We start from the raw sequence: 26118 nt of genomic DNA, 5'->3' as shown, positions 1-26118 counted from the left end.
TTAAGAAATGGTAACTGCATTTCAAACAATGCCATACTGATCCCGTTTCACAAAAGATCAGCAGTAAAGGGGACAATCTTCAGCTTTCTTGGAAGAACAAACTGATGGGCACTGACGTCTCCAGAGGTGAAGCTTTAAAAACAAAGGCGGAAGACAAGACTGACAAGACAGAGATCGACGTTTGATGGATTGGCCAAACTAAAACTGTTCCAACAAAGAACAGCCAGCTATTTCTAAACATTTTGGGAGGAAAAGGGGGGCAGTAGAATAAACTACGGGGGAGAGGGGGGAGGGGGGAGAGAGGGGGAGCTATTTTAAAACATTTTTGGAGGAAAGGGGGGCAGTAGAATGGAGGGGAGGGAAGGGGGGGGGAGGAGAGGGGGCCTATTTTAGTCCAGCATTTTTGGAGGAAAGGGGGGCAATAGAATAAAGGGAGGGGGGAGGGAGGGAGGGGGGAGAGAGAGAGGGAGCTATTTTAAAATAACATTTTTGGAGGAAAGAGGGCAATAGAATAAAGGGGGCTTGGGGTGGGAAGGGGAGAGGGGGGGGGCGGCGGGGGGGCTATTTTAAAACAACATTTTGGGAGGAAAGGGGGTCAGTAGAATGATGGGAAGGGAAGGAGGGGGAGGGAAGAAGGGGGAGGGAAGGAGGGGGAGGGAAGTGGAACGGGAGCACGAAACAAACTGGCTGCTGGGGGTGGGGGGGGGGGGATCCCGAAAATGAGAACAATTAAGAGAAGAAGAAGAAGAAATACGACCATTCTAGGACGGTATGCGTGACGTTGATGACGACAGCAAAAGAGTCGGTCACTGATGACAGTGGAGAGGCCGGAGCGGATCACGTCAGACGGCTGAGGGTGACGTCATGCAATCAGTGTCAGAAGTGGTTCGTGGTGTTAGGCGCACGTGCTGAAATGTTCAGTGTCCCGCAGAACTGGCTGCAATATCGCCATGTCTGGCTGTTCCGTAGAGTCGTTGATACTGTCCGGACAGCGGAGGGGGGGTGTGGTGGGTGACACAAGTCTCTCTCTCTCTCTCTCTCTAGCTCTGGAGTGATGGCCTAGAGGTAACGCGTCCGCCTTGGAAGCGAGAGAATCTGAGCGCGCTGGTTCGATTCCCGGCACAGTCGCCAGTATCCCCCCCCCCCCCAACCCCCTCCACTAGACCTTGAATGGTGGTCAGGACGCTAGTCACTCGGATGATACGATAAGCCGAGGTCTCATATATGTGCAGCATGCACTTAGCGCACGTAAAAGAACCCACGGTAACAAAAAGGTTGTCCCTGGCAAAATTCTGTAGAAAAGTCCACTTCGATAGGAAAACTTTTTTTTTTAACTGCAAGCAGGAAAAAAAATGGTGGCGCTCTCAGTGTAGCGACGCGCTCTCACTGGGGAGAGCAGCCCGAATTTCACACACATAAATCTGTTGTGACCACACAAAAAAAGAAGAAAAAAAAGAGTAATACAATACAATACAATACAATACAATAGCTCTTCTTCATATACGCACTCATTTCTTCAGTGATATTTCCCGTCTCTGACCGTCCGGAAAGAGTCTCGTAAATAAACGATCGCGCTTCCGCCTTTAAAGGTCAAGTAGTTAAGTGGCTGGGTCTTGGTGGCCTCTAACCACGATCTTCTGTCCTCGCCATTTTATTGGGTTTCGAGGGGCAAGCAGTTAAAGCTGGGTGTGTTCGTGCTGATATGGGTTTCGCTGGGATCTTTAATGTGGATACAATAATGCTCAGCTATATTTCGTTGCGAAAGTTCTGTCGTTTGGCGTATATTGAACAACGAAGGGGTTCTGTGCATGTTGGCTACTGAGTGTACACACTGTAGTGATATGAAGACACAAACATTGACATGAAGAGTGTTCTGTCAACTCGTACACTGACAGAGAAGGTTCTGTATGTCACTGTACATTGACACAAAGGACCATCAAATATACCTAATTTCTCTGACCATCAAATATACCTAATTTCTCTGACCATCAAATATAATTCTCTGACCATCAAATATACCTAATTTCTCTGACCATCAAATATACCTAATTTCTCTGACCATCAAATATAATTCTCTTACCATCAAATATACCTAATTTCTCTGACCATCAAATATAATTCTCTGACCATCAAATATACCTAACCTGGTAACGCTCTAGTTTCGCCTTAAGAGCTTACACCCTTGGTAAATGTACAGCATTACGTGATATGAAATTACGGCCCAAAATCAAAAGCTGACCTAACGTAAAATAAGGACCCCCCCCCCCCCCACACACACACACACACACACCCAACCCTCCATCCACAAAATTTATATTGAGGCACTGCCAGGATTCAGTCGCCTAGACCTTCCAGACAAGAATTAAGTTGGCTCACAAAGTACCGGCTTACTGTAAAAAATTATGAGGAAAAAAAATTAAATGTTGACCAAACGTAACCAAAAAAAAAAAAAAAAAATACGGATCTTCCTCTTCCACCCACGAAAACATTGTGGCTCTGCCGGGATTCGATCCTCGACCACCCATGCAGACAGGTTTAAGCGGGTTCACGAACCACTGGATCACTGCGCCGCCAGTCAGTCAGTCAGTCTGGTTGGAGATAATAAAATGGGTGTGTGTCTTCACCAAGTGAAGCTGCCGTGTCCGATGTTTGCGGGTCACCCGGAGTGGTGGAGTGAGAGGCCTGGCTTCTGTCGTGAGAGCTGCCCGTGGCTGTCAGTGTCTGTGCGTGCACTGAGAGCACACACTGACGTGTCTTTCTTGGGGAAACGAAACGATTTCTTTTTTCTTTTTTTTCTTTTCTTTTTTTTTTCACGTGGGGTAGTGGAGTAAGCACAATATACTGCTTTTATCTTTTTTTGTTTTCTTTTTTTGTTTTCTTTTTCCTTTTCTTTTAAACATTCATCCCTCAAGGGGATAAAAGCTAACAATACAACCCCAACCAAAAGAAGGGGAAAAGAAATTTACACACACACTAAAGTGCACACGTACAAACATGCATGCCGCTTCATGTACACACAGACACTGATTAAACAAGCTCGCGCGCGCACGCACACGCACACACAAATCATCACTTTTTTTTTCATGTGTATAGGCCTAAATGAAAGCATACACAAAACCTATATGTACAAAGACGCTCTTCATGTTAGCCTGAAATCATCACATGATAAGAAAAACTCAGAGAGAGAGTAAGAAAGCGCTGTCATAGTTATGAGCATTTGTCTCTGAGCAAGTGCAAATAGCCGCTTGTTGATTCAAGTGGTTTGAGACGTGGAGGACCAACCCAGTGACAGACGCCGGGGTATTATGACAGTGGGCTGTCGTGTTACTAGTTGGCCTGGAGAGTTCTACTTTAAAATCTCGGCGGTCCTTTCCGCTTTCCGCTTCTCTCTATCCGAGTTTTTTTAACACGTGCTATTCGAAGAGTATTAATTTGAAATTGTGTGTGTGTGTGTGTGTGTGTGTGTGTGTGTGTGCATGCGAGCATGCATGTCTGTGTGTATGTGAGCACAGTGCATGCTTGTGTGTGTGTGCCAGTGTACGAACATGCATGTCTGGGTGTATCAGATCATGAAAGTACGTGCGTCTGTGTGTGTGTGTATGTGTGTGTGTGTGTCAGTGCCGGTGTGTGTGTGTGTGCGCGCGCGCGCGCGTGCTTATCTGTTTGTATGTGAGCATGCATGCATGTATGTGTGTGTGTGTGTGTGTGTGTGTGCACTGATGCATGTCTGCCCGCCGGCGCCGTGTATGTGAGCATGCGTGTCGTAGTGTCGGTGTGCGTGCGCGGCGTGCAAGCATGCATGTGTGTATGTGTGTCAGTGTGTGTGTGCATGTGCACAAGTGTGTGTTGGGAGGAGTGGGGGGACAGGGGGGCGACGGGGTAGCTGCCTGAACCGGCTGCATGTAATGTGGCTTACACACGCTAGTCTGGCCTTGAGACTGTGAGACACAGATGAGAAGAGAGGGTCGATGAAGCCCCCCTTGCCACCCCCCACCCCCACCCCCCCACCCCTTTTTTTTTTTAAACTTCGTTCTCCCTTCCGTCCTGTACTCTAAGCGTTGACCCTAACCCGCACCCCTCTGCCTCCTTCCTTTCCCAAATGTGACCAGTTACCCAGCAATCCGGAAATGCTTTCCGCACACATCACACCGGCCCACAGACACAAGTGGAAGTGGGCTGTGTGTTGTCTGCTCTTGGCTTATTTGCGACAACAGTGCTGTCCCTTCTCTCTCTCTCTATTTCTGAGGATCGTCGTGCAGTTTTTCTGTATTTTAGGTTTGACGGTGTATTTTGAAGTTCACATGTATCGAAATGTCTCTGGATCTTCTTCTTCCTTTATACAACCAACATCATTATATTGATGATTCTGTTCGGTCAGTTTCTTCAAACCAGCAGGCTTGTGTGTAAGGTGTGTGTGTGTGTGCATGTGTGTGCGTTTGTGTGTGCATGAGTGCTGTGTATGTAATGTGTGTGCAGGTGAGACGCGCGTTTGCATGTGGGCTGGTAAATGTGTTGCAAATGTTTGCGAGTGTGAGAGAGAGAGAGAGAGAGTGTAGCTCACACTGCTATCTGTCACCAATTGGGGACACAGATACTTCGTGTTTGGTGTTTCATAAAATGTTTGAATAAAACTGTGTTAACAATACAAGATATTGTGTATTCCATTCATGTCTTGGGCAATACTCCTTATCTTATCTCATATAACACACACACACACACATTACAGAAACACACAAACACTGTACATCACATACACACACTCTGTACACATAAACGCACCACACGCTAACACACACACATACCCCCCTCTCCACACACACATACCCCTCTCTCCCCACACACACCGTACACACACATACCCCTCTCTCCACACACACACACCACACACATACCCATCTCTCCACACACACACCACACACACATACCCCTCTCTCCACACACACAACCACACACACACATCTCTCCATACCCCTCTCTCCCTACACACACCACACACCCCTCTCTCCACACACACACACACACCCCTCTCTCCCTACACACACCACACACACACATACCCATCTCTCCACACACATACACACACCACACACACATACCCCTCTCTCCACACACACACACCACACACACACATCTCTCCATACCCCTCTCCACACACACACACCAAACACACACACCCCTCTCTCCCTACACACACCACACACACACATACCCATCTCTCCACACACATACACACACATACCCCTCTCTCCCTACACACACCACACACACACATACCCCTCTCTCCACACACACACCACACACACATACCCCTCTCTCCCTACACTAACCACACATACCCATCTCTCCATACACACCACACACACACATACCCCTCTCTCCCTGCACACACCATACACACACATACCCCTCTCTCCCTGCACACACCACACACACACATATCCCTGTCTCCCTGCACACACCACACACGGAGCAGACAAGTCAGGAGGAGTCAAAGAGTTGACCAACTTTACTGATGGTGATCTAACAGGCAGGACTACTCCCGATGGGAGCCAGCCGGAGTGAAGCGACAACACTCTCACCCCTGTAATGCTGGCAAGTGACACGTCATACAACAACTGGTACTCCCCATGCTACAGTGCATACTGTGCCCTGGTACATGCTATGACCAATCATCAGGACGTTATTTTGTGCCTCCAGTCACACACAATGTTCTGACACGTCAATCAACACACCAATCCTTTGTCGCTGTACACAAAAAGTACTAACACGCATGATCAAATACCAATCAATACATCTTTTCCTGTGTTGTCACTGAATACAATGTAGCAATACATCTAAACGATCAATACATCACACCTTGTGTCGTAGTACAGACACACCTGAACCATCAGTACAGTAACACCTGAGTCACTTCCCCCCCCCACCCAAATATGATGCCGACATGCTTGATCCATCAAAATCACACCTGTGTTTCTGTGCACATCCCCTCTTTCCTGGTCAGGACACCTGCGGTACAGTTACCATCCACTACCTGACAACTCTTCTGAGGGAGTCCCTACAGCATCAACACACACACACAGGCCTTTCCCAAAGTACATACACACACACATACACTCCTCTGAAGAGTGAAGTCCACAGGGGTTAGCCCCCTAGCCCTCCCCTCCAGTGAGAACAGACAGACGTTAGATGACAACACTCAACACAAACACTTCCTACAGAGCGACAGCCTACGATGTTGGATGGCCTCACTTTCTCAACAAACCCCCACCCCTTCCTCCTTGCACAAAGTTTTCACCCAACTCCAACCCGGCCACAAATTACGATGAAGCTCACATTCATGCCTCTAAAACTCGCTGGAAGAAAATTCAGTTGGTAGCTCTCTCCCGAAGTCCTTTAGGCATGGTTGGTTCCACGCCTGCTCTAAACCCCCTCCACTATTCGATAACTTCCTGTTGTGCTTTCATGACACAGAGGCAGGAGTGTGTGGAGATGTGTCCTTACGTTCTGTCTTGTGGTCAGCAAGATGTTCCCCACCATAAAGCCCGACTGCCACAAGATCCACCAGGTAACTGGATCTCTCTCTTAAAACATTAAAACAATCTTCAGGAGGAGGAGTTCTGAAAATACTGACTGCACTCCCTCCACAAAGACAGTCCCCTGCACAGGGAGTGCTTGCATGTTCTGGCTGACTGAACTAAATTGTTCTTTCCCCACCTCCAACTCCTCTTCCCTCCCCCTGCCTCCATCAAAAAGGACTTGTAAAATCAACATAATCTTATGCCATACTGTCACCCATAAAATCAACATAATTCTGCCATGAACTCCTCAGTCTTCTCGTAAAACAAACACAATGCTTTTTTTTTTTGTCACAAATTATCCATAAAAATCAATGAAACACAATCAAGGAGAAAATCAACATAATTTGTTTAAGTCACACAACAGACAGAATTTAACATTATCAACACACATTCAAACGCAAATCAAGAATTAAACTTACAACAGACATTCAAACACAAACTGATCAGAATGAAACATTATCAACACACATTCCAACACAAATCAACATCATGGACGATTATTCTCTTTCACAACACCTGGCAACTAACCGGTCTTTTGCAAGGCAAACCACAAACACGATACCCGCCCACTCACACACACCTGTGTGCGCAGTCAGTGTGTGTCTTTGCACAGAGATCAGCAGGTTGCCTCTCCTTTGTGCAAGACACACAGCCGCTTAGTGCAGTCATCCGTCCCCACGTCCCTCTCTCTCATTCCAAACTGAAGTTGACAACACATGGCAACACAATGCATCACAGAACATGTCCCACACACCACATCTACACATAGTCTCCCAGTATCTTTCAACAGATACCAACCTACTGATGGTCAATCCCAACAGGATAAAAACCTAATGATCATCAAAGAGAGAAAGAAATGATCACAACAATGCCGGCAACCTCTTCCCGTCTCAGCACACAGAAGCTCAGTCAGGTTAAAAAAAAAAAAAAAAAGAAAGAAAAAAAAAGCCTTGTGTGTTCACTGAAAGAAGGGACGTGTGGACACTGACAACTGCATAGACAAACCATTATCCTTAGCCTAAGGGGAACAGGGAGAGAGGGATGTCAACTTGGTTGGTTGACAGTTACAAAAAAAAAATACATATAAATCAAAAATAAAAAAAGAAAGAAGTGTTTATGTAGAAAGTGTTCTGATCAAAGCAATGCCAGTGCAGAAACCTGTCAAGCCGAAGCAGTGACAGTGGCACACACCATGCCAACCAAAGGGAAAGCAGCAAAGTAAAGGACACCACAACACACACACGTCAACACACACACACTATGCCACACCGACGGACAGGCCGTCCACACACTGAAAGACATCACCACAGACATCAGCACAGACTGAACAGAAGAAAGGGAAACCAGGAAAATGAAAGACAAAGCGCTGCAGCAAGCACAACCACCACCTCCCTCCGGTCTTGGGGGTCACACATCACCACCCCCACTGCATCCTGACAATTAACACTAACACATCACGACTGTAGCTGTTTCTTATATAGCTCATCTGGACAAGTAACAAATAATGATTATGGCCAATACCTGTTTTGTGTATAGCCATGTTCATCTTGACAATTAACAGAGAGTGATTATGGCTGGTTCTTATATGACCATGTTCATCTTGATAATGAAGAGATCATCATGGTGGCTGATTTCTAAAATAACCATGTTCATCTTGACAATGAACATATGATTGTGTCTGATTACTGATAACAGCCATGTCTGTCTTGACAATGAAAATATCATGATTGAGGCAAATTACTGGTAACAGCTGTGTCTGTCTTGGCCATGAACAGATCATGATTGTGGCTGATGACTGATATCTCCATGTCTGTCTTGACAATGACCATGTCATGATTGTGATCAATAACCTATGGGTCATGGCATTAATCCAGCTTCTTACTTTAAATAGTGAACCAACACATGAAGGACAGACATGTATCAGAGGCCACAAATGAACATGACCTACATACTGAGGGCACAGCCATGAAATGGTTAATGGGGCTGACCAGTCTCTCAACAACATGAACACCATAGAGAAAAACTTACACTGTGACCCTAGGAAACCTGACAACAAATAGAGGATGATGTGTGTCGGGCCCACCAACAACTCACACCACACCACTGACAGTAGACGTCCACAGACTTACCATCCAAACGTCAGCAGAAACGCATTGCACACAACGTTTTCATGAACAGCTGACAAACATTCTCACACAAGGAGTGGTACATATGTGATACCTTTGAAAAGGAAAAGATGTCAGACATGTTTAAACGGTACTCACAACACTAGTCATACCTGGCCAACAGTTCAAGCTTTGTTGCAGAAAAAAGCATGCACAGTACAAGCAAGCTAAATGGAAAAAGTGCAGTAGAAAAAAGAAGAAGGCAGCGCTGTCTAACAAGCACAAGTGGTGATAACAGCATTGTGCTCACTGTTGCCTGCCACAGCCACCCCATGAAGGGGCCCAACAGGACACGGCACACCTGTGCTGACAGCCCCTGACCCAACTTTGTGCAATCACACACTACACCAAATACAGGTGCAACTTGGGGCTACATGGTAAGGAAATCGTCTATTATGTGCTGCACACATGTGAACACACTGCCACATCTAAGGGGCTATATTACAAGTTACCACATACATTTAGATACACATGAAGATAACCCACTACACGGCCAACCCAGCTTTAACACAAGTAGAACACAGTCTTGCCCAATGCACACACATACATACCCACACACACAAACTGAACCTGGGTAGCAAAACTTGAATGCACACACACACGTATCCACACAAACACACATACACATACCTAAGACCACCCTACACAAAAATTGTGAACAAAAAACAAAACCCCACACAAAAATGGCGACTCATCACAAGGGTAGCCTAGATGAAGGAGCAGATATGTACACCTACAGATGCATAAGGAATCAACAACTGACCAAAAACCGAACAGGGTAGTAGCACAGAGAAGAGCCCACTAACAAACAGGGGCACATAGCAAGACTGGTCAGGAATGTGGTTTCCACTTTGCCTCATTACATCACATTCCTACAGCAACAGTAACACACAGTCACCAGCCTGTCAGCCATCACCAACACATCACATCCCTCTCACACACACATATACACAAATTAAAGTCAAATACATGTCGTCCCATACAAATACACAAAAAACACACACACATAGCACAAACACACACGCTCTCATCTCTCTACATCAGTCCTAGACTTGAAGAAAATTGAGACAAGACTAGTCTATTCCAAAAACAATGCCGCTACCAGATTATTTTCAAAAGGCATGTCAAAAAGTTTACCTGTAACTGTCAACTATCAACTTCGTTACACGCAGCTACTGTCAGACTCCACATTTCTGGTGGTACACACACCTAACGTCTATCCTATCAGACACTCAGTACTACACATTCAACACAGACACAGAGCAGAGGAAATGTAGAGAACAGAAGTACGCCATGAAACCTACAGTCACGCATCCTTTCACATACATAGGACCACTGTCACTTCCAGTACACACACACACACACACACACAGAGGCCAGCACAAACAACAGGCCTGCTGCACACACAGAACCGGCAAAGACATAGACATGGTGTTGTGTATCCATGTTCACACATTTGGTACGTTTTATCTCATACATTTTTTTGTATTGCTGCAAATCCCAACACGAAGAGAGCATTTTTTTTGTTCCAGTGAGCTTCACCATCACCCACTACTCCCTTTTCCACCACCTGCGACTGAACGGCCGGCAGCAGAGCACGCCCTCCCCCTGGACCAGGTGGTCTCCCTCTGGGTGGCTGACTTGGACATCACTTCCCACCTGTACCGCTTCCTGTCTGCACACCTGAACTGGTGTCCACCACTTGTCCCATGTCTGCAAACCTGTCAGTGCCTCCCAGTGCAGGAAGGAGGGGCGTCAAGGAAGGGATCTTTTACATGCTGTAGCCATAGGCAGGCATGCCCCCCTGCATACCCACAGGGGGCATCCCAGCGGCGGGCATCCCAGCAGGGGGCATGCCAGCTGGGGGCATGGCACCGTAGCCGGGAGCGGCAGCGTAGCCTGGCTGTGGGGACACCCTACCCATGGGGGGCATGCTGGCTGGGCCTGCCGTCAGCATCAGCTGGGGCTCTCCTGAACACAGCACAACACACCATTCATGTCACTCACACTGACACACAATACAGGTGTCGTTTGTTGCCCACTACACAGGGTCATATCAGGACTGAACACACCACACACACCATCCATTATCATCATCACTGTCACTTACAGTGCACCATACAGAAAGTGAGAGAAGACCCAGAAACAAAGTTTCAGTTTCTCAAGGAGGCATCACTACATTCGGACAAATCCACATGCGCTGAACCACATCTGCTACGCAGATGCCTAACCAGCAGCATAACCCAACACGTTCAGTCAGGCCTAGAGTGCACACTTACATATTTGTGTTCCTATCAGAGTAGATTTCTTTGACAGAATTTTGCCAGAGAACAACACTCATAGCCATGGGTTCTTTTTCAGTGCGTCAAGTGTATGCTGCACATGGGACCTGGGTTTATCGTCTTATCCGAATGACAAGACACACACTTTGATTTTCCAGTCAAACTTGGGAGAAAGGGCAAGAGCAGGATTTGAACCCAGACACTCACAGACTCTGTATTGACAGATAAGCGTCTTAACCATTCTGCCACATTCCTCTTGAACGAAAAGAGCACCACAGAAAACAAAATCATGACAATACCACAATCACTGAGTGAATCACAATCTGACACCACTGGAATTCAGTACTCAGGTCTCTTATCTAACACATCAACATAGCTACTCACCCAGAACAATGGGCTGTTCCTCTGCCTTCTGCTCTTCTTCACTTCTCACCGCTTCAGACTGTTCCAACTTGTCCACCTGTTCAACACCCACACAGAACATTGATACCACATTGTTTTACCCGTCACACAAGATGAAACATACATACTTGTCCACCTGTTCAACACACAGAGCACTGATACCACATTGCTTTACCCGCTACACAAGATGAAACATACATACATTTTTCTATTGTCAAACAAACACCTGAGATAAAACACATCACAATCACAATGCATTACCTCTCAGCACTGGCAAAACGCTTTCTGGTTCCTACTTACATCACCAAACAAGAGTGAATGATTTCTGAATGCCATCAAGGAACACAACGACAACAAAAAATATACCCCCCCCCCCCCCAAAAAAAAAAAAAAAACAATATATGCCACACCCAGAGCAGCAACAAAGCTAAGTTGTGACAGTACTCACCTTGGTGATGTACTCCCTCATGACCTGGATCATGTAGGGCATGGCAAAGTCCATGATGTTGTGCCTCCAGGCCAGCTCCAGGATGACGTCAGGGCGCAGCAGGTCGTAGCACTGGAAGAGGCAGGCGGCGAAACACTCGTGGTTGTTGCTGTCCAGGAACCACTCAATCAGGTCTTCAGCTATCTCCACCTGCCGTGACTCCCCGGCGTAGGTCATGGCGTCCTGTTCACACCACAACCACCAACTTTCACCATTTCTCAAGGAGGCATCAAGGTGTTCTGACAAATCCATATACAATGCACCACATCTGCTAGGCAGATGTCTGAAAGCAGCACAAACCGATCAGCTTAGTCAGGCCTGGAGTGCATGCATATGTATTGGGCAAGACATTTTCCACCATGATCAAATTCTAGCCCAGATAGTTAGGACAGCAGCTGCCTCCTCTGCTGTTCCGATGGTCATAGCCGGACATGACTATCATACATATATATTTGTATTCCCATCAAAGTGGATTTCTCCACTGAATTTTCCCAGAGGTCGACCGCTTATGTTGTCATGGATTCTTTTTCAGTGCACTAAGCATGTGATGTACACTGAACCTTGGTTTACCATCTCATCTGAATGACTAGGATGCTGTATTGGCAGACAAGTGTCTTAACCATTCTGACACTTTTTCTCCACATTTCTGACAATATATAGACAGTGAATATTAAACAGATCAACCACTGCCAGCCAAAACATGTCACAATGTGAAAGATAGATGTAAAGAGAGACAGAAATGTAAAGCAAGGCAAGAGAACAAGGACAAGAGAGAAACAGTGAAATCATAAAGAAAGGAGCAAGTGAATGGTTCTGTCCATGTTGGCCCCCCTCTCAGCACCACAATGTGAACACCATGATAAACACACCCGCCATGGTCAAGTGGTTACTATCACAGACTGACAGCTGGGAAGATGCGGGTTCGATCCCAATCAGATGTGTATTTTTTTCATCCCATGGCTGGCTCCTGACCAGGGCTGAGTGTGCTATAGGTTCAGATGGGAAGACTGGGACCACACACTTGAGGGTCATCCCCTTCATGGATGAGACTGTGGGAGTGATACTCCAATTTCCTCCTGACCACCACTGCAGGTGTCTGTATCTCTCAGCCTGGTTGAAACCAGGATGATATATCATTAGAATACAAGGTAGTCAAGTTGTCCAAAACCTTAAAAAAAAAACACCCCAGCAGTGCATCTCCATTACCCCCTATCATTACTGAAATATAGAAAACAAAAAATGTTCTTAATTCTGGTGAAAGAAACTTGATTAAATAATAAATAAATAAATAAATTCTTTTTAAAAAAAAAACCTACAACTCCAAATGCTTACCTTGAACAGCTTGTCTTTCTTGCACAGGTCCACCGACTGCTTCCAGCGGTTGTTGCCCTTGTACAGGTAGGCGGCGATGCGCCGGAACTCAATCAGCTCATGCTTCTCCAGGCGCTGGGCCAGAGCGATGTTGTCGAAGTTGTCATAGGCGTCGATGGAGGCACGCAGACTCTGGTAGTCCTCCTCCTCGATGAACAGGTTGTTGAGGGCTTCATTGATGGCTTTGTTGTTGTTCTTCTGCACCGACCTCAGGTATGGCTTCACCAGGGGCACCTGGTTGGTCTGAAATCAACCACAACGGCCTTCAGTTACAGGCATCAAAGTGTGCGGACTGATCCATATGCTGTACCACATCTGCTTTAGGGGGAATGGGGGGTGCGGGGGGGGGGGGGGGGAGGAAACAGAGGCCTGACCAACCCAACACATCAGTCAAGCCCTGAGATGGCTTCAGCACCGCTGACAACCTGGAACAACTATGGGGGAAACACTTTTGACAGAGAGAGAGAGAGAGAAAAAAAAAAAAAAGACAGAAAGCAGGTTTCAGCAGCTCCGTGCAAACAGGTTCAAGAAACCAGGGAAAACAAACTTTTCTGAAAAATAACCAGCCATGATCTACGGAACAGAACTTGAAGGCGAGACGTCCAGCATTAAGTCCTAAACTATCCACTGACAGAAGACCAGGGTATCTGACAGTCTGCAAACCTTTTCTTTAGTAAGTTTCTTTTTTTTGTTTTTTTTTTTGTTCATCCAACATATTCCATGCAGACAGTCCACTAGCAGATTACGTCCGCTTACAGATTTCTAACTACTGAATGACAGGGAAAGGTCATCCTTTTTTACAGCAATATGAGTTGCAGTTACATTGATTTTGCTTGTAACTCCATCAATACATGCAGTATTGAACAAACAGAACTACAGTCAGTACAAAGTTGATCATTTGTCGGATGCACACTGGTTCTTACACATGCTGGCAATCATACACATACCTAATGAAGCATGCAAACATACACACACACTCGCACAAACACACGCCCACACACACACACATGCAAGCACGCACATATACACACACCCCTAAGCCAGGGCGGACTGACCTTGAGGAAGAAGTTGACGGAGCGGGTGTGGTCCAGACGAGGGGTCAGCACCAACAGCAGGTCATTCAGCAGCATGGGTCGGAAGTCCAGGTAGAACTGAATGGCTTTGTAGTACAGCTCAATGTTGGCTACCTGTGTAAACACACACCAACAGATATATGACTGAATGCCTTTCATCATGCTATATACTCTATGCTATACACCTGTGGTAACACACCACAATTACACGTATGTATCTTCGGTCTGAGAGACTGATCGAAAGCACATATAATTTCCAATTGGATTAATAAAGGTGTACTGTATTGTATGTAATTCAATGCCTTTCATCATCATCATCTAGAATGAGAACATAAAAAGAGTGACAATCGTAAGTTACAGCTTCAGTCTGACCGTAGGACTGTCTACGACAAAGAAGAGTTGTTCCCTTGGCCACTTCTTGGCCTTGAAACATGGACAATTATGACAAGAAGGTACGCCTGCCTTATGAGTGTAGCACCACCGATTGGAGTGTGAGAGTGACCCTCTGAAGGTAGTCTGGGACCCCTAGAAATATGGTAAAAGAGTCTCAGGGACCCCCAACGTATTAACTTATCAGAAGCCGTGAGAGTAAACTGACCTTGGTGATGATGTCCTTGAACTGGCTCTCACGCCAGGCCTCGGTGGGGTGTGTCATGATGGTGAGGATGGCGTTGTCGTATTCCTCATACTTGTCATACAGGAACACCAGCTCAGGCCACAGGTGGGCAGACTCAGCAGCTCTCAGCACCTGTCACATATACCTTTACCGTCACACACAGGTACGCTTTCTCCACAGACATGCCAACTCCAAAATCACTACCACATAGACACTTTCTCCACATACAGGTATGCGTTGGGACATATCACCTGAAAAAAAAAAGTCAAAGGTTGATCAGCAGAGAGAGAACATGGGCAATGGACAGAAACAAAGGGTAGACAGAAGAAAAGAATGACAGTAACCCCCCTCCCCCCACCTCCTCACTCGCCCCCAAAGAAAATTAAATAACAAAGAAAGGAAAGGGGGGTGGACGGCAGAACATGAGGTAAAAACAAAGGCAAACAGGAGAAGTAAAGGGACCCTTGACACAGACAATTTATTGACATTAACTTGCAAAATTCTGTCAAGAGGGTGCACTTTTTCAGTCAAAAGTATCAACGTCACACCACAAAGAATTAAATGCATGAAAAAATAGGGAAGGAAAGAAGTGAGAGACAGAGAGAGACAGAGAAAGAGAGACAGAGAGAGACAGAGAGAAAGAGAGAGAGAAGCTGAGGTGGGTGGGGGGAGAGGAGGTGAGATCACCTTAGGAATGTTGACTCTGGACCAGAAGAGCTCCAGGTGTTCTCTCATCTTCTCTGGCTTGTACTTGGAGTACAGGATGGCCAGCTCCGTGAACATCCCCATGTGGGCACGCTCCAGACCTGCCCACAGTACACACCTCCGTTAACACACATACTGCACACACACACTGATACACTGTACACACACATACACCGCACACACACACACATCGCGCACACACACATACACTGCACACGCTCTGCACACACACACACACACTGCACATACACACTTACCTTCCACCCTCCACACACATACAAACTAACATGCAGAACACTTTCATCTTAATATAACTGTAAGCCCTACCAAAAATCACCATTGAAAAAAAAAAAAAAGAATTTAGAATCAATCTCAGAAAAAATTTGTGAGGAAAGATTTACTATTGGTGCTAATGTATGGAATTTTTTCTGCAGAAAAATCTAGATATTTACTTCAGTATTCATTGAAAAATAATTTTTTTTTTTTTTTAATCGCTTAAAAAATAAAATGATACTTATCTCCACGTTCTAGCATAAACACACACACACACACATGCACGCACTCACACACACATACATACACGCACTCACACACACACATGCACACACTGACCTAAAGCTGCCTCTAGCAGTGCTATCAGTTCCTCAAAGTATCCGCGATACTGGTAGTAGTTGATGAGCTCCTCCAGCTCATCGGCGTGCACCACAATGTGCAGGCCACACATCTGGGCCAGACGGAACTCCTCGTTGTCCACACAGGCAAAACACACCTGCACAACACACACACACACATGCTGGTCACAAAACACACCTGCACAACACACACACACATGCTGGTCACAAAACACACCTGCACAACACACACACACATGCTGGTCACAAAACACACCTGCACAACACACACACACATGCTGGTCACAAAACACACCTGCACAACACACACACACACACATGCTGGTCGCAAAACACACCTGCACAACACACACACACTGGTCACAAAACACACCTGCACAACACACACACACTGGTTATAAAACACACCTCAACAACAAACACTGGTCAAAAAACATATATACATAACACACACACACTGGTCACAAAACACACCTGCACAACACACACACTGGGCACAAAACACACCTGCACAACACACACTGGTCACAAAACACACCTGCACAACACTGGGCACAAAACACACCACCACAACACACACACTGGTCACAAAACACACACAACACATACACTGGTCACAAAACACACACAACACACACTGGTCACAAAACACACACAACACACACACTGGTCACAAAACACACACAACACACACACTGGTCACAAAACACACCTGCACAACACACACACTGGTCACAAAACACACCTGCACAACACACACACTGGTCACAAAACACACCTCCACAACACACACTGGTCACAAAACACACCTGCACAACACACACACTGGTCACAAAACACACCTGCACAACACACACTGGTCACAAAACACACCTGCACAACACACACACTGGGCACAAAACACACCACCACAACACACACACTGGTCACAAAACACACACAACTCACACTGGTCACAAAACACACCTGCACAACACACACTGGTCACAAAACACACCTGCACAACACACACACTGGGCACAAAACACACCACCACAACACACTGGTCACAAAACATACACAACACACACTGGTCACAAAACACACACCTACACAACACATACTGGTCACAAAACTCACCTGCACAACACACACTGATCACAAAACACACCTGCACAACACACACTGGTCACAAAACACACCTGCACAACACACACTGGTCACAAAACACACCTGCACAACACACACTGATCACAAAACACACCTGCACAACACACACTGATCACAAAACACACCACCACAACACACACACTGGGCACAAAACACACACAACACACACTGGTCACAAAACACACCACCACAACACACTGGTCACAAAACATACACAACACACACTGGTCACAAAACACACACCTACACAACACATACTGGTCACAAAACACACCTCCACAACACACACACTGGGCACAAAACACACCACCACAACACACTGGTCACAAAACATACACAACACACACTGGTCACAAAACACACACAACACACACTGGTCACAAAACACACCTGCACAACACACACTGGTCACAAAACACACCTGCACAACACACACTGGTCACAAAACACACCTGCACAACACACACTGGTCACAAAACACACCTGCACAACACACACACTGGTCACAAAACACACACAACACACACTGGTCACAAAACACACCTGCACAACTCACACTGGTCACAAAACACACCTGCACAACACACACAGTGGTCACAAAAACACACCTGCACAACACACACACTGGTCACAAAACACACACTGGTCACAACACACACACTGGTCACAAAAACACACCTGCACAACACACACACTGGTCACAAAACACACACCTGCACAACACACACACTGGTCACAAAACACACACTGGTCACAACACACACACTGGTCACAAAAAACACACCTGCACAACACACACACTGGTCACAAAACACACACAACTCACACTGGTCACAAAACACACCTGCACAACACACACACTGGTCACAAAACACACACAACTCACACTGGTCACAAAACACACCTGCACAACACACACTGGTCACAAAACACACAACACACACTGGTCACAACACACACCTACACAACACACAAAACAACACACTGCACGTACCTGAGTCAAAAACACACACACACACAACACACACACAGAGCACATCACAGCAAGTCACACACACTCAACATCAGTCAGAACCCCACCCCCACCAAAACACAAAGACAGGGGGGAGGTGAGGGGAGGGGACTATATGGCTCTGACCTCTTTCCAGGTCTTGGTGCTGTTGGCCTTGCGAGCCCCGTCCACAGCCCCCTGGTACTCTCCCAGGTGCACCAGCGTGATGGCCAGGCGTGCATAGTTGGACACATTGTTGTACAGCAGTTTGGCCGCCTCGTACATCTTGTTGTCAAAGCAACGGTCCGCTACCTGCCGGGTTAACCACACGCAGCACATTTTCCGTGACTTTCTGTGCAGCACACGCTTTTCAAAGTGACCCCGCACTGATATGCCGTTACTAACCTGCTGTTTTCATTAATCCACTGATTTTTTTTCTGGTTTTTATTTGACAGTGACTGACTTCTGTAAACATATTTTTTCAAAATGTTCATTTCACAACTTACCTATGAAACTCAAAAGCAAAACTGCACTGATAGTAAATTCAGATACTGCTCTAACTGTGAACAGCTTTCCTTCAGATGCCTATGTTTATCACTGAAATGATGGTCAAGTCAATAGCACACACAGGATACGTGTTGTTTTTTTTATGGTAGGATTAAAAATGGTCACATGCACAGAATCTCACAAATGGTGAACACAAGAGTTTAAGATCAGTGACGGGAAAGAAAAAATTACACAGCAAAGAGACAAATATACACAACATAGACTGACCCCCCCCCCCCACCCCCACACCCCCAAAAAAACAATGACAACTTTATTTCTTGGTACAAACACACAATTATTCATGAACAGGGAGCCACTTGTATTTATAGTCCTGTGTTTAGTAAACCTTAAGTTACAAGAATATAAAGAGTTCTATCCAATTCAATTCTATTCTAACAACTGGTATTTATGGAATATTTCATGACAGGGAGCAATCAGCATTTATTGTCCTGTACCTTATAAACCTTACGGTTTCATGAGAATAAAACATTCTGTTCTGTTCTAACCACCAGTATCAACGGAACAAATGGACAGGAAGCTATCAGCATTTACTGTCCTGTATCCCATAAACCTTGAACTTTCATGACAATAAAGCATTCTATTCTGTTCTGTTCTAACAACCAGTATTCATGGACCACATCATGGACAGAAAACTATCTGCATTTATTGTCCTGTATCTTACAAACCTTAAAGGTTTCATGACAATAAAGCGTTCTGTTCTGCTCTCTCCTACTGTACCTGAGTAATGTTGGCGTGATTGGGTCCAGAGACGAACTCTTCCATGTCAGCCAGCCGGTTGGTTTTGGCAAAGGCGAAGACCAGCTCTGTCTCCACAAAGGTCTCCCGGGCCTTCTTGCGGGCCATCTGCAGGAACTTGACCAGGTCCTCCCAGTTATCTGCACAGCAGACCACAGACACAGGTCTATTTTAGGAAACCCCCTAATGGTACATGAAAATGCCACGTGTTTATTTCAGGAAAAACAATACAGGTATATAACAATATCACATGTATGAAACCCCATAAGGTACATGAAAATGCCACATATTTCATATGAATTATACAAGATATGAAACATATTTGGCATGGTGCTCACATCAACTGCAGTGGCTGTATTATCTGAACAGTTGGCAGATACATTAGTAGGAAAAACAAAACACTTATGCATTAGTAACATACAAAAGATTCGGCACTGTTCACAGCATAAATGCCAAACAATTAGGCATTCATCCCAAATGCAAACAAGACAAATTCACACCATGAATTTGTAAAATAACACAAACAAGACAATTTCACAAAATCAATTTGTACACAAATCAACTCATAAAGTTGCACTTCGTTATGGTAAATCAGAATGCATTCAAACAAAGAGTGGTTCCCCTTGCTCCCAGCTTGGAAACTTGACAATGGACTGCCGAATAATGATCAAGAATGGCTGCTCTGTGCTGTACCTCTGAACTATATAAAGGACAGCATCTTCTCTCTATTAAGACTGACTCAGTGACTATCTTCTCTCTCCTAGACAATCGCCCACAAGCAAGCGCTCCCACACCACCCACTCCCACAGTGGCCACCACTTACTGTTGGTGGAGGCGACCTGCACGACCTCCATGTACTGTGAGGGGTCGTCAGCCTTGATGTAGGAGTCAATGGCCTCCTTCACCAGCCCCTGGTTCAGCTGGGCGCGGGCCAGCTGGCTCCACACCGCCGGGTCATTGCACCGCTCAGCAAACTCGTATGCTCTGTCCAGGTTGTTCACGTTGTCAATCAGCACCTGCAATGGTGGAGGGGGGCATGGCGTGCTCATTTTGGGAATGAAGGCTGATTGCTTTGGTTTCATTTTACCAGCTACCGAGTGTTCCATCACAAAAAAAAAAAAAAAAAAAAAACACACTTGACATGCACAGATCCCATTCACTGGCTAATTTGATTCTTTTTTTTTTTTCACATCTGAGAGGGTTTTTAAAATAGCTATCCCTCACCCTTTCCTCTCAATGATTTTTTGTGTGCATGCACACAGACACTCAAACATGCACCTACACACACAAACATGGGCATACACACGTGTTCACACACACATATAAAGAGTTCACCAAACTACATACACACACACACATACCACACATGCACACAGAAATGCACACCACACACAGAGTGACAACAACGACGACGAACCTGGATGGCAGAGGTGTTCACTTCAAACTTCTTGAAGATGGCAAAGGCCTCTTCGTACAGCTCGTTGCTGATGGCGATGTTGGCAATGTCTGGGGCATCGTAGTTGTCCAGGCGATTGATGTACTCCATCACACGTGTACGGTCTGCTTTGATGGCCGTCAGGATCAGCAGGTTCTGCAGGTTCCTGTCACAGTCATCATCATCCACGTCACTCACACAGCCAACACCACCACCAAAATCACAGTAACACATACACAGTGACATGCACAAGCACACTCACACAAGTGTATGTGCACTTGAGCATACCCACACACATCCCTTGTCATCCATTCGGCTGATTTAGTCATCCACACCAACTAAAGGTGTTGCACTCATGTACTGATCCCACTAACCAATATATGACACACAAGAGTTTACACATTTCACAGACTTTATAAATACAATCATACTGCATGTGCATATTAAATTTCTGCATTTCTTGAGCACAAACAAGGGTGGAAACAAGGCAAGAATTTCAAGACACTCCATGCAGGAAGATGTTCAGACTGAAGGTATAAATGGCAGTGAGATAGCACAACTGTTCAGTTTTATTTGTGGTGCCTGATTTGTCCCATGAAACATTTCTGTTGTGGTTTGTTTCACAGTATGGACCTTGATACTCCCTGGCCTAGTGTTCAAACCTGTTGATAAACAATATGAAAAATTGTTCTGAACTATCAAGCTCAACTGTTTTTCAGCACCATCAAATTTGCATTGCATGTAATCTTATCTGTGAGGAATGGCAACAGGCACTATGTCTGAGAATACAATGGAACTCCGGTTTAGTTTCAGATTCAAGGAGGCTTCAAAGCATGTGGAAAGACCCATACATACTGCAACAAATCTGCTTTTATAAAAATAACAACAAACAAGAAACTATGGTCAATATTCTTATGGTGTCTGTACACACACCTGGACCAATGCATCATGACAAGAGAGCAGTGTTACCTGTGCTCAGAGAAGACCGAACTCTCCAGGACAATTTTCTCCAGCAATTCGATCAGTTCATTGGGCAGGTCGGCGGTCATGAAGGCCTTCACCGTCACAGAGATCTCCTCAGGGTCCTGGGTCTCAGACAGCGCTGTCTGTACCACCTGGTCACACACCACCAGTTCTACCCTCACACACCTGTATCTTCTTCATCAGTCTTCCCACCCTTCCAACAGACAGCGCTGTCTGTACCACCTGGTCACACACCACCAGTTCTACCCTCACACACCTGTATCTTCTTCATCAGTCTTCCCACCCTTCCAACCCCCTTATCCACCCGTCATTTTTACTTTACACAGTATCCACATGAAATATGTTTTCTTGAACAAAGTGTAATACAAACAGAATATATACTTACATGTACACATCAAACACACTAACATGCATGCTTCCTCTTCCTTCCAGATCTCACCTTCACACACACTTCACATATAAACACATACGCCTCACACATGAACACATACACTTCACATATAAACACATACGCCTCACACATGAACACAGTACAAATATGTCCTTACAACCATACAGCACAGATAACCAGAAGCGTTCTGATGTGTCACATGTTTCTCAAGAGCCCACAGGTGGAAGTGACTGATCATGTTTCTCAAGAGCCCACAGGTGAAGTGACTGATTTTTGAAATTCTGAAAAGACTGCGGCCAAGGCTTAGAAGCCTCTTAATGTAACTGCATGTCTTAATACCTAACAAAAGTAAAATAAAGGGGGGAAAACTCAACACAAAAATCTTTTTTTCAATCACAAAACTGGCATAACAGAAATCTGTATATAATAGGGAAATACTGCAACCAAGGTGAGCCCCACATCCCATGTTTAATCTCACAGCCCCCAACCCACCTGGTCAATCAGCTGGCGGCGATACTCATTCTCCACTGTCAGCACGGTGGCCCAGAGGTCAGGGTCACGGCGACGCACCAGGTAGCGGGCCTGGCTCTTGAAGAGGGAGTTCTCATTGCACACCTTGATCAGCTCTTCGTCACACGTCCCACGCTCATACGCCACGCAGGCCAGGTGGGGGTCACGCTTCTCACAGTACTTGCCCACCACACGACTGTCGTAGAACTGGTTCTCTCTGCACACCACGCCAACACAGAGAGTCAAACAGATGTCTATCTACCCGTGTCAAACAAATGTCTGTCTGCCTGCCCAACATTCCCCACATGCAACTGGTTTTCTTTTGCACACGAGATTAATGTGATCAGCTGGACAGGTACCTCCAGTCTGACAATACTCCCCAGCCATTAATGTGATCAGCTGGACAGGTACCTCCAGTCTGACAATACTCCCCAGCCATTAATGTGATCAGCTGGACAGGTACCTCCAGTCCGACAATACTCCCCAGCCATTAATGTGATCAGCTGGACAGGTACCTCCAGTCTGACAATACTCCCCAGCCATTAATGTGATCAGCTGGACAGGTACCTCCAGTCTGACAATACTCCCCAGCCATTAATGTGATCAGCTGGACAGGTACCTCCAGTCCGACAATACTCCCCAGCCATTAATGTGATCAGCTGGACAGGTACCTCCAGTCTGACAATACTCCCCAGCCAAGTGGCTCTGTCTGCAGACCATACTCTGAACACCATGCTGGCAAATGAAGTTAAGCATGTCCCTCTACGAGTCAAGCTGTCATCACATGGCCATCACAGAACTGGCTTCCTTTGCACACAACATGTGAACATCATATGAAGTTAGGGCAAATACTTCAACAAGTATTATGTTCCCAACACTACATGTAGTCACATGACTGGAATTTTTGCTCATGCAAACCATCAGCTGTACGTATGTATCACTGCTATGTGTACACAATCCCCTGGTATACCCTCTTAATATTAAAGCATACACACACATCTCTGATCAACCCACCCATCACACTATACCTCCCTACAAATCCAAATATCAACTCCATATCAACATCACTTACCATTGCTCCCCAATACAAAAAAAAAATCAAATTTAAACTCACTACAAAAATACTTAAAGGCAGCTCAGCTTTGCCCAGGTACATCTACTTCACCTCACAAGACACACACATGAGAAACTCCAAGGGCAAAGCTATGTTTCACAGCCAGCCAACAGAAATCTCCACAGTACACTGATGCCTGTGGAACCTTATCCACAACCAAGCAGTATGATGAGTTGAAGAAGAACAGGTTGTGTCCAGCCCAGCTGATGTGCACTGACCTGAGGAATCTCTCAGGGTTGTTGTTGCTGTCAATGTAGATCTTGGCCAGTGCATTGTGGGTGGCTGGTTCGTTCACACCCTCATGGACACGGGTCTCCAGCCAGGGCAGCAGCAGCTTCAACCTTCACACACACACACACACACACATACATGCACACGCACACATACATGCACACACAAGTACACACACACACACACAGAAAAGATGTTCACTGTCAGCATGTGCATATGTGATCACATCATCTGAACATGACACTAACATCTGATATAAACATCAATATCTGACAAATGAGATCTTCAATTTCACTGTGTAACTACAAAGGGACTGCTGAAGGATTTTGCATCAGGCACACACCATGCTGTTAAACAATACATCCTTATTCATCCTACTGGAAATGGACTGGTAGTACAACAAGAGAAATGCTGACCTCCTCCACCTAACAGTACAACCTAGTGCTAAACTATTCACTTGAAAATTCTATCATGGCAACTCAAATCTTTTGACTCCAGTCTGAGAAACACTTGAGAGAGTAAAAGAAAAACAGGAAACAAAAACCTGAGACTGTACATGTGTGTGTCTGCACAAATGCATGATTGTGCATGTGCACATATGTCTGCATGTGTCCGCGACCAGTCGCTGTGTGCACTGTCCACAAGTGCATGCGAGCGAGGGTGAAAGTGTTGGAGACTGGCTACTCCAGGCAGGGAGCAGGGAACAAGTCTCAGGGCTCCTCACCTGTTCCGTTTCTCCACCTCCTCCACCAGCTCGTCAGTGGAGAACTGTCCCTTCACCACCAGGATCAGCTGTTTGATCACATCCTCCGCGCAGTCCACATCAAGCAGGCCACCCACCACCACAGGCAGCCGAGCAGGGTTCACCTGTTAACACAGCCAACACACCTGTCAGGTCAGGTCACACTCCACATCTGTAGGGTCACACAACAAATTGTGGTACTTTACTGCACATCACCTGCACAGATCATCTTGTCCCATTGTGTAAACTCATCCACAACTAAAAAAAAAAAAAAAAAAAAAGTGACTATGGTTTATTTGCTAAAGTGATTTCACAAAAAAATGTGAAAGTGAGCGCATGTGTGAGTGTGAGTGAGTGTGTGAGTGTGCATGCATAAGTATGAATAAGAGTGAGTGCATTCGAACAGAGTCACAGTGAGCGTGTAAAGAGTGTGTGCGTTATTGTATGTGTTATGAATGTGAGCATGTATGTGTGTGTATGTATGAGAGTGTATGTTTTGATGTGTGTGCATGTATGCAGGTATGTGTGCATACATGTGTGCATGTGCATGTATGTGTGAAGCGTGGGTCACCTTCTGCACGTAGATCTCGATGTACTTCTGCAGGTTGTTGCGGTACAGGTAGAGCACCAGGTCATGCACGAAGTCAAAGCGGTCACACACAATGATCAGTGGCAGCTGGTCCGTCAACTTGGCTTCCTGCACACACATGCACGCACACGCACACACACGCACGCACGCACGCACACACACACACACACACACGCACACGCACACACACACACACACACACACACACACACACACACAGCCCACTGCCTACATTAGGATCTGCATGTTCTTATCTCTCTCTCACACTCTCTCACTTCACTATCGCTCAGACATACAAATACTCGCACTCTCACTCACCCACACAAACATACATGCACACTCTCTCACTCATTCAAACACACACATCCA

The 26118-nt window shown here is 45.8% G+C and overlaps 1 protein-coding gene across 1 annotated transcript in view; it reads right to left on the bottom strand.

Annotated features, from left to right (window-relative positions):
* Positions 1-5488: 5488 nt before the first annotated feature.
* LOC143288634 (clathrin heavy chain 1-like) overlaps positions 5489-26118 on the bottom strand; it is a 40964-nt gene continuing 20334 nt past the window's right edge. The window contains exons 17-33 of the mRNA XM_076597294.1: positions 25732-25857; positions 25143-25285; positions 24406-24528; positions 23056-23290; positions 22158-22303; positions 21171-21354; positions 20577-20769; positions 19736-19893; positions 18599-18763; positions 16292-16448; positions 15662-15780; positions 14957-15106; positions 14341-14472; positions 13247-13528; positions 11876-12097; positions 11410-11485; positions 5489-10714 (exon numbers count right to left, since the gene is read on the bottom strand). Of these exons, the coding sequence (XP_076453409.1) occupies positions 10515-10714; positions 11410-11485; positions 11876-12097; positions 13247-13528; positions 14341-14472; positions 14957-15106; positions 15662-15780; positions 16292-16448; positions 18599-18763; positions 19736-19893; positions 20577-20769; positions 21171-21354; positions 22158-22303; positions 23056-23290; positions 24406-24528; positions 25143-25285; positions 25732-25857 (2811 nt within the window). The 3' untranslated portion in view covers positions 5489-10514. The remainder of the gene's footprint in view (positions 10715-11409; positions 11486-11875; positions 12098-13246; positions 13529-14340; positions 14473-14956; positions 15107-15661; positions 15781-16291; positions 16449-18598; positions 18764-19735; positions 19894-20576; positions 20770-21170; positions 21355-22157; positions 22304-23055; positions 23291-24405; positions 24529-25142; positions 25286-25731; positions 25858-26118) is intronic.

This window comes from Babylonia areolata, chromosome 12 (genome assembly GCF_041734735.1).
Source record: "Babylonia areolata isolate BAREFJ2019XMU chromosome 12, ASM4173473v1, whole genome shotgun sequence".
Classification (NCBI taxonomy): domain Eukaryota; kingdom Metazoa; phylum Mollusca; class Gastropoda; order Neogastropoda; family Buccinidae; genus Babylonia; species Babylonia areolata.
Note: the sequence above shows the minus strand (reverse complement) of the source record. Positions and strands in the feature narration are given on the sequence as shown.